Source organism: Glycine soja, chromosome 17 (assembly GCF_004193775.1).
Source record: "Glycine soja cultivar W05 chromosome 17, ASM419377v2, whole genome shotgun sequence".
NCBI classification, from domain to species: Eukaryota; Viridiplantae; Streptophyta; class Magnoliopsida; order Fabales; family Fabaceae; genus Glycine; species Glycine soja.
Genome location: NC_041018.1, coordinates 35116960 through 35126939, shown reverse-complemented (window position 1 = coordinate 35126939; position 9980 = coordinate 35116960). Strand labels below are relative to the sequence as shown.

The 9980-nt window shown below is 30.5% G+C and overlaps 1 protein-coding gene across 3 annotated transcripts; it reads left to right on the top strand.

Moving 5' to 3' along the window:
- Nucleotides 1-2553: 2553 nt before the first annotated feature.
- LOC114393293 (protein WVD2-like 5) lies at nucleotides 2554-8603 on the top strand. 3 transcript variants are annotated; one of them, XM_028354574.1, is made up of 10 exons: nucleotides 2554-2976; nucleotides 3730-3773; nucleotides 4028-4307; nucleotides 4438-4692; nucleotides 4846-4886; nucleotides 4982-5053; nucleotides 5178-5274; nucleotides 5378-5449; nucleotides 5531-5641; nucleotides 7504-8603. In XM_028354574.1, the coding sequence occupies exons 3-10, from the start codon at nucleotides 4041-4043 to the stop codon at nucleotides 8029-8031; spliced, it is 1443 nt and encodes a 480-aa protein (XP_028210375.1). In that variant the 5' UTR covers nucleotides 2554-2976; nucleotides 3730-3773; nucleotides 4028-4040; the 3' UTR covers nucleotides 8032-8603. The 3 variants fall into 3 exon arrangements, with proteins under 3 accessions (XP_028210375.1, XP_028210373.1, XP_028210374.1); XM_028354572.1 differs by having other exon boundaries at nucleotides 5175-5274; XM_028354573.1 differs by lacking the exon at nucleotides 3730-3773 and having other exon boundaries at nucleotides 5175-5274.
- The last annotated feature ends 1377 nt before the right edge of the window (nucleotides 8604-9980 follow it).

The following is a 9980-nucleotide window of genomic DNA, read 5'->3' as shown; positions in this document are numbered from 1 at the left end:
AAAAAAATATCAATTTTTTTAAGAAAATAATCTTTCCAAAATATGAGTTTAATTTCTATGTGGAAATATTTGTACTATCAATTAACTAAAATTTATGATAGATATAATTTTTAAAAAAATATTATAAAATTAACAAACTAATCATATATATTAACTTGTGATTAGATGAATCTAGTATACATAAACTATTTACTGAAAAACCAATAAATCATCATTCTCACTTTGACACATACAGTTATGTCAAGATGTCAAGTATCAACTAGGAATATGTCTGAAATACCCATGTTTAGAAAATCCTTTCCCTTGAGTTAGTTTTTATTTATTTTTGGTTGAGTTACGATTAATTATTTCTAACATAGACATGAGAGATACATAAAATATTACTTATCAATTAAAAGTACAATTAAAATATTACTTATAAGATTTGGATTATCCTTCATTTTAGAGTTAGCTTTTGAAATTGTTACCAAAAATAGTTAGCTTTTGAAATTAATATATACCTATTGTCTATTAGACTATTTTCCTTCTATAGTTTATTGATTGTTATTATAATCAACGCAAATCGATTGGTTTTTCATTTTTTTACGCTGAATGGTTTCGCATTATCTACTCATTCCCTTCATGATAATCATATACATTCATACTACAAACTAATCTACAATAGCCCTTTTTATTAGTTTATTTATTTTGGATGCATTTTCGGCCACTCTGTATTTTTTATATTTTTAAAACTATAAGGAACTTACATCTGAGAGTTTTTAAAAATTTGAGTAAGTTTCACTTGTAAAAGGGAGGAAAAAAGTCTTACATGTCACTTAGTCTTGGGGAAAAAAGAGAAAAATAAATATTTTTTTACCACACGAGAGTATTTTTAAGTTAACTTTTTTGCAATCGAATGTTTCTTAAATGATTTTTAAAAGATTGAAGGAATTAATTTTCATAAATATTACCCAAAGTTTGATCAATAACTTCAAAAAAATTTCATTTAAGAGGTTTAACTCTTTGTAAGATAAAATGGATCGAACTTCAGAGTTTTTAGGCATGCATCCGAACTGAATCCAATAAATTTAAATAACTGAGCAAATTCAGAGTTTTTTTTTTTTTTTAAGATTAACGGGCGGGATTGTTTCCAAAATTTAGATGAAAAATGTAACACGGCCGGCCACCGGACCAGAGGATATAGAAATTGTGTAAATTTGAGATTATATTGAATTGAAGATGACATGAAAAAACATTAATTGATTTTACTTCTATCATTTAATTAAAAACTTTATAATTAAATGTGTTTGACTCTTTCTTGAAAAGTTTTTAAAGAAGTGTATAAAAGAGATGGAAAAGTCTTATATTAATTTATTAGAATATCCATTAATTTTGAATGTAATCAAACATTATAAATAATATCGAAACTAATTGTCATGTCTTGAAAATAAACTCGTGAGTTTTGATTAATGAGAAAATTGAATGGAGTGTCCTCGTATATAAAATATTGTAGAGTATGATCATTTAAGTCATCAACTCTTAAAAACATTATAGCAAATGTTTTTCCTTTTTCCATAAAAATTAGAAAATGATTTATTTCTTGTGTAAAATAATTACTATTACAATACTATTTTTTATTTATTTTTAATTGTCACTTTTGATTTTTTTATTTATTATTTAAATATTTCAAAATGATGTTAATTTTAATTTTTAATTAACAAAAAGTTGTGAAAAAGAAGATAAAAATTAAGGGCATATTATGATTTTTTAACAAGAATACTAACATATTAATTATATTTCTGAATTTATGCAAAATTAAAACCTTAAACAACAGCTTTTTTTTACTGCACCTCAAACAAGATATATATATATATATATATATATATTATAAGTCTAACTATCAAGTATCAACTGAAATACACCATCCTTGTAATTAACATAGTAACAAATTGATAATATTTTCTTATTAATTGGTATCTAGAATTTAATTTCTATGCAAAGATAGTATCAACCCCAAAAAATTGTAGTAAAAATGAGTTTGAAGTTAGTTATTATAAAAATTATTAAATTTATTCTATATTAACAAATTTATAATATATTACATTATTAGTACTACACATATACATTATTTACTTTATTTCTTTTGCTGAAAAAGAAAATAAAAAATTATTTTGCTTGTTAAACCTATTTATTTTTATTAAGTTTAATAATGATATATTAATTATGTAAAATAATTTTAAATAATTTATAATTAAATGACATTATAAAATTATTTTATATGGAATCAATGTATCTCCTTCTTCTCTTTTTATTTTTTTATGAAATATTTATTTTTAAATTTTTAACTTCGATAAATTCTAGAAATGAAAAACCTGCAGCCACATTAAGAACAGTTAAATAGCGTTAAGGTGAAGGGAGAGTAGCGGTATTTTGTTAAGAGTAGTGGCTAATTAACGGTGTATTTATCAGTATTTTTGGGGGAACTTGTAAAAAGTAAAAAACCGTAGTGAATAGTATTTTATTTAATAGTAATTAATAATAATTAATTTATCTTGAAGAAAAAACCGTATAGTCTGACCCTGTCTCTGTGTCTCTATGTCTGTGTGACCCATTCACTCTCTCACTCGCCATTTCCAGTAAGAGAGAGCGACTTCACCTTCAATCCCATTTCAAAACCGCTCCTTCTCCTTCTCCTTATTTATAAGACTTCTCTCTTTCTCTCTCTTCTTTGCCTTTTGGTTTTCTCTAATACCATGTAAAGAAAAAAAAAAATACAATCTTTCAATCAGCAAAATCTACAGTTTCAATCTTTCGGATCTTGTTGGTGTTGTGTGTGGATCCTTGGATCGTGATCCTCTACTCAATCCTCATTCTGGGTCGGTTTTCTTTCTGGGGGGCTTTAGATCTCTTTGTTCTGTGCACTTCAGGTCACTCTGCTTGCATCGGTGGTGTTTCAGTGTCCAACTTTTCATGGCATTTTGACTACCCTTTTGCCAGGTAACGCTTCTTGTTGTGGAATTTTGACTTGTTGGTGACTGATGTGATAGAAAAATCAAATTTTTGTATCTGGGGTTGTGTTATTGACTTCTTGTTTATTCTGAAATTTTAAGTGAGATTGGTTTGGTTATTTGTTTTTGATTTATTTGTTTGTTGGGAATGTTCTGTATCAAGAATGGAACTTGGGTTGTCATTGGATTGTTTTGTGGCATGAATTTGGTGTGAGATCAGTGTTGGATTGGGAGGGGAGGGATTGGGAATCTGAGCATTGTTCATAATCATGATGATTTGGCTAAATCCCCAGTTGAAGTTTTAGTCTTTCATTAACTCTTGATGAGAATAGTTTTGCATTTAACAAGAACTTTTATACTTGTTGCTATGCTAACTGCTAGGCAAGTGCATAAGCTTTGAATTAGGGCTCTAACTCTCAATCATGTGAATCTTGATTATATTGTCTTTCCCCCTTTTTCTTGTGTCGTATTGAAAATAAAAATCCTGCCCCGGTTTTTCTTCATGCACTAGAAACGAGGAGGAGATTGGATTGTGAAACAAAATTGCTCTACAACGGTTATTGATTATTAATTAGTGTCAATGGCTTTGAAAATGGGATGAATACGTATTTATCATATTTTACTTGAATTTTCTTACCCCAGGATAGAGGAAAAGTTTAACTGAAAGTTCTGAATTATGATAATTATGTTGTGTTGCTTACTCCAATTTGAATGGTAAATAACCTGTGACACAACCTGACAGGTCTTCTACATTGTCATTTCACTCCTATTTTCTTCTTCTAGTAGGTAAGTTGCCATTACAACATGATGAACTATGTTTTGAAATATTATAATCTCTATTTGTTTATGGACGGTGGAAAAGAAAAATAAATGTTTTGAGAATTTGCATCTAGATGTTTCAAAGCTGGCCTGGCTATAGGGGCAGCATTGCAGATGAATACCAAATAAATGGTTAAACTTGTTCTTGTTAAGGATATATATTTGTTTCTTGTGTATTAGCATCTCTAAGTCACAGTTCTTTGTTTCTATGTAACTGGTAGGCTAGTGTGAGTGATGGATCCAATTAACCTTTTACCTGCTGATGGGGTTGAAGTAGTCCACCAAAATGGTGTTCATGATGAACCTTCAAATTCTGGAGACGATGATGGCGTTTCATATGATTTAGACCCCAGTGTTACTGAAACTGCTGCAACTGTAGCTCTAAATGGGAACTTCGATAATTTCCATCAGTCAGATAGTGCTGCATCTGATAACTCATTTGTGGCAGAAATCAAAGAATCAAATGACAACATTGATGGCACTAATATGACCATTCCTAAGGTTAGAGGATTTTGTTTTCCTTGAGTTGCTTTCATTAAGTTGTTTACATATATATATATATATATATATATATATATATATATATATATATATATATATATCTGGATCTCATGTATTTACTCAATTCTAGGAAGAGGAAGTTAAAATATCAGATCAAACAAAGCAATCAAGAGCACCAAAGGGTCTTGTCAAGAACAAGAATGCAAAGGCTCCAAGTTCCAGTGGTGTTCATGCAAGTTTGGTGAATAAGAGCAAAATTGGAAAAGATAAAGAAGCATCTTCATCTGTTTCAAATGGTACTTCAGCTTTAGACTCTCGCCCAAGACAGTCTACTAAAAGCAGCAGATCTTTCAATGACCGGCAGACACAATTGTCTAAGCCCAAGGTAGACTCTGTTATTACCTTTGCTTGATTTTCCCATTTATTACTAAGGAACTTAGATAAATGTGCTTCTTTTCTTTTATCTTTTATCTCTTTTTGGTAATCAAGTTTATAGTTTTGGCATTCCCTGATAGTTTTTGCACTTTGTTTTTCTCAGCACCCTTCGAAGTCTGATGCAACATCTTCTGAAGTATCAGTGTATGTAATGCTTGTATTTCTTGTCTATGTTCCATTGCTAGAAAGATAGATTGTTGTTATTATTTAACTGGTGGACTGTGATGTTTTGGATACAGGGAGAAGACAAAACCAAAATCATCGAGAAAAGAACCCATTGATAAAGTTCAAGGAGAAGCAGAATCTTCCTTGTATCCTTTTTTGGGTTTGTATATTTATGAGTGAAAATCTGGAACTACTGGGTCTCTATTATTTAAATTTATTATTGAGTGTGGTGCTGTGTATATTGTGTTTTAACCTTAATCCTCCTAGAAGTTCCAACACAGAAGATGCCAAACCTCAAAGGGTGGGAACACTTCCAAATTATGGATTCAGTTTTAAGTGTGGTGAACGAGCTGAGAGAAGGAGAGAGGTGAATAATCAGTACATTCTTATTTCCTTGTACTTTGTCATTGTCCAAGTTTCTTTTGAATAAGTTTGTACATAAAAAATTCAATTGATATTTTGGTGAGCAGTTCTACAATAAGCTTGAGGAGAGGATTCAGGCAAAGGAGGTGGAGAAGAGTAACTTGCAAGCAAAATCCAAGGTGAGAATACTTCATATCTAGGCTAAATTGTGAATTGAGAATTTATCTTTTAATCATGTCAATCATTCACCCCTTTTATAGGAAACCCAAGAAGCCGAGATTAAGATGCTTAGGAAGAGTCTGAATTTTAAAGCAACTCCAATGCCAAGTTTTTACCAGGAGCCTGCTCCTGCTAAGGCGGAGTTAAAGAAGGTCCTCTCTCTCTCTCTCTCTGTGTCTGTCTTTCTACTTGCATGCATGCCTAGCATGTGTACTCTTCAACCTGCACTAATTATTTTCAAATGATATTTCTTTGCTTTGAAGCCATATGTGGTTTATATGTTTGTATGCATGTGCTGCTATGTAAATACACAAAAACACATGAGAGGATACATATTGCATGGGGCTTGAGACAAAGCATATAATAATTTTCTAAAAATAATTGGTAAAGAGCATTCTTTGCAGATGTAAGCTTTTCTTCTCTCTGTTCCCATTTCTCTCTCTTTGTTTTCTTGCTTGTTCTTAAATATCGTGTGATTATGAATTTTTCTTTTATCTTCGTTCATTATAGGATTGTGGATTCACTTATTAATTACTGTATTGGATATAAAAATAGAATAATACTTCCGTTTTGAAAGCCTAGCCTATTATGGAGTTTTGTTATATAATTTCAGCTTTGCTAATAAAAATTATGTTTTCCAAGATTGTTGAACCATTATTTGTAGGCAGATCGCACACTAAATACTACATGTATTGGAAGATTTGAAAGATATTTTGCAAAAGTTATAGACTATCAATTAGAACATTGCATTGTTTTATGCAAATACCTATTTCCATCAATCTCTGCTGGAAATCTTTATATTTGGATGTGATTTGGAGATTTAAACATATACATGATTTTTAAGATTACAGGGGTTTGCTATTTTCCAAAATAAGCCATCAGACTTGTAATTGTTTTATTTGTTTTAAATATTTTATTATTAATTTGTTGTCCTAGATGACTTGTATAGCTGAATAAGTTGTTTGAGTGTATCTATACTGATTTCCTGATGTCACTTGTAGAATTTTTTATAACTACCAGCAGATGGTTTAGTGTGGTAGCTCCAATTTGTTGACCACAAGTGGTGTGCATGTTTTGCATATCTGCTTTATATCAATGAGTATTTGAATATTATTGCATAATTATACAACAAGCGTTTCTAATATCTTTTTATCTATGAAGTGATGCCAAAACCTCAGTTTTCTGTCACTCGTACATTGAATTGTTTGTCCTCCTTGCTTTGCTGACTAAACATATCATTGTGAGCAAGCATGGTTGTAATCAATTTTTGAGTTTTTTGTTATCTGGACCATTGATCCTATACTCGATCATTTTTTTATAAGGTTAAATTACTTTATGTCCCTATAGTTTCACCGAGATTTCAAATAGGTCCTTCCAATTTATAAGTTCTTAGCAAGATCTGTATGCTTCCAAAAAATTTTAAATGGATAACTATAATTTTCAGTCTTGACAGTTGACTATGTTTTCAATTAGGTTCTTACTAATTAGAAAATTTTATAATTAAGTCCCTATGAATTGTAACATCTATACAGAATGACTTGCAGATAACTGTGAATATCCATCAATATAGTCATCCAATAAAGACCTATATAAATTCTCTCACAATTATTGGATACCATTAGTGCGTGTTTGAATTTAGGTTGGATCATCCAAAATCTTGTAATATCAACTAAGGTGATTGTAAGTAAATGTTCATATATTTGGTATCACATTGAGGAGTTGATTCTTAGTCTAAAATTAATTTTGTGTTGGATAATTAAAAAATTTATACCAAGGTTTACTTGTGTTTAGAGTAAAAACATCTAAACATAGTTCACTTTACTTCAAAATCAATTACATTCAAATTTAATTTATAATGCTCACACAATCACACACACACACTTGGACACTTTTAGTTTTTCGGGGACTTTTTTAATAATTTAGTATAACTAAAGGGGCATTTCTTGATAATGCAAGTTTAGTCTGGCCATTTAGGAAGATAAGCATCTTTAGCTTATGTGTGTTACTAATGTAGATACCAACTACAAGAGCAAAATCACCCAAGCTCGGTCGTAAGAAGAGTTCAGCAAATTCAGAGTCAGATGGAAACAACAGCAGCAGTTCACGACTAGCTCGTTTAAGTCTGGATGAGAAAGTGTCAGAGAGTAACCTCACTAAGGGACCTACTCCTCCTGTCCATCAAAAGAAGCCACAACGAAGATCTCTTCCTGCTCGGCTGGCCCCTGAAAGGAACAGTGTATCAAATTCAAGGACTGCACCAACTTCATCCAAGGCTATCAAAGATGAAAAGTCCTCCTTGTCTAGTGCTGCTAAAAAACATACCAACTTATCCAATGCTACAGGAGAGGAGAAAGCCAAGACGATTGCAGCAAATGAAGAGAAAAGTACCTTGTCCAGTGAAACAAGTGATGCTGTGCTGCTGAATGTGGTTCTTCCTTCAGATAAGCCAAGTGAAGAAGTGTCTCATGTGAATGGTGACATAGCAGTTGAAGAGAATCCTCAGCTCTCCTTGGCAAAAGAACCTATCATGGCAGCGCATTGAACAAAATAGCAGGTTACTTTCCGAGAATTTGATTCATCATCTGGTGAGATATTATAGAAGCATATGACTCATTATTTGACAATGAAGAAGGCTTGCAGATTTGCATTACAATTTGTGTTGTCAATTGTCATCATGATGTCCAAGCAACATTGTTTCTTTGTGTTTACCCACTCTCAATCTTGCTGGTCCAGTCCTCATTCTCTTTCGCGCTTGCAACAATGTGTACTTAACAATTTGCCAGGTTATTCTAGTTGATGTTATTTTGGTATATGTGCAGCACTTGTCTGTTTAGTGGACATTTATTTGGAGCAAAATTTTGAGAAAGTTTGCCATCTGGTGATGGTTCAAGTGCTTCTTGTTCAGGCCTTTGCTTTGTTAAACAAATTTGACATTGTCTCATGTACAAGCTGTTTGTGTTGTGGACACCCTTCTAGCTGAATCATATGGATCAAATTCTGCTTTGTCGTACAGCTTTGGTTTTTCATTGATCAAATTCTTCTGTTACTATAAGAACTCAGTTTCTGCTCCCATTGTAGTACATTTTGGCTATTAACCTTTCCTTATGCACAGCATGCAATAAGGCCAATAAGTACATTTTTTATTTATCGTTATCTTCGAATAAGGTAATGAATTTTTCTTATAATTTGTCTCCTTCCAGTTCCCTCCCCAAAATGTACTTTTAATCTCTTACATGTTAAACTTTGTCTAAATAAGGCCTCTTTTGGATGTATATCCACTTTACAATTTAAAAGACAACTTACATGGAATATGTACTTTTGGTGTTGTCTAATCAGAATTGGAATTTTACCTTAGTAATCCGCGTGATAAAAGTTAGCATTAAAGACCAATTTAAGTTAGTGAAATGAAATTTTAATTCTAATTTAGATAATGGTAGTAAAAGCATGAATTGCATCACAGTTTTGTCCCACGACTTTCAAGCATTTTAATTCAATTACGTTTCAAATTATCATGTTATTTAATGAGTTTAGCAACTCTAGTGTTATCACATCATTGGATGAAATGTAAACGTTTTTAATATGGATGAGAAGAAAAATGTAAACACTATGTTTTCTTTAGCATAAGTTACACTTTAGTATCGTGGTTTAGCTCAAAAGTACTTCACCTATATGTTGTGGAATTTGATACTTTACTCCATTTAGTCCATTATGATGTTGCTACCTTGATATACTGTTCATCCATTTTTTAAAGATAACTAGATATTAAAAAAGTAAATTTACTATTTATTTCTTTATTGGTTAGTTTAAAATTTTGTATTTATTTCAATCCCTTATTTTATTAGAGTCAATATTTTTTTTCTCCAACATCAACTCTACAATGTTTAATTAATGATGTAGCTATCTACAAGCCATGGCATTGCAATTTTATTATATGACACTTGAGCGACCTATGCGAATAACTTTTTGAAGGGATCTTCTTCCTATGGGAAGAAAATCTTCTACACCAAACACTTTTGAAAATATTTTAAAATTATCTCTACTAATAATTCAATTATGTTAAAAAATAATTAGCGTCAATATACATATATCACTAAAATTTCTATTGTATATTTAATACATATATAAGTTTATATAATAAATTTTATAACACTTAATTTTGATCTAATAATATATATTTTTTACATATATAAATTTTTATTAAATCTATATGTAAACTTATATTTAAAATTTATAATGTAAAAAAATATTATTAGATCAAAATTAATTGTTACAAAATTTATTATATAAACATATATATGTATTAAATATACATTAGAAATTTTAGTGATATATATATTGACATTAATTATTTTTTAACATAATTGACCTATTAATTCAATTGGTTAGAACGTGGTGGATTACCAATAAGAAGTTTACGGATTCGTAGAAAGAAAATTAATTATTTCCAAAAGTGTAGGATGTAGAAGATTTTCTTCCGCTCTTCTGTAGAAA

Coding starts and splice junctions, on each gene's coding strand:
- LOC114393293 (XM_028354573.1), top strand. CDS start 4,041: ATGGATCCAATTAACCTTTTACCTGCTGATGGGGTTGAAGTAGTCCAC. Junction 5,450..5,530: donor ACTTGCAAGCAAAATCCAAG/GTGAGAATACTT, acceptor CCCCTTTTATAG/GAAACCCAAGAAGCCGAGAT. Junction 5,642..7,503: donor CTAAGGCGGAGTTAAAGAAG/GTCCTCTCTCTC, acceptor TTACTAATGTAG/ATACCAACTACAAGAGCAAA.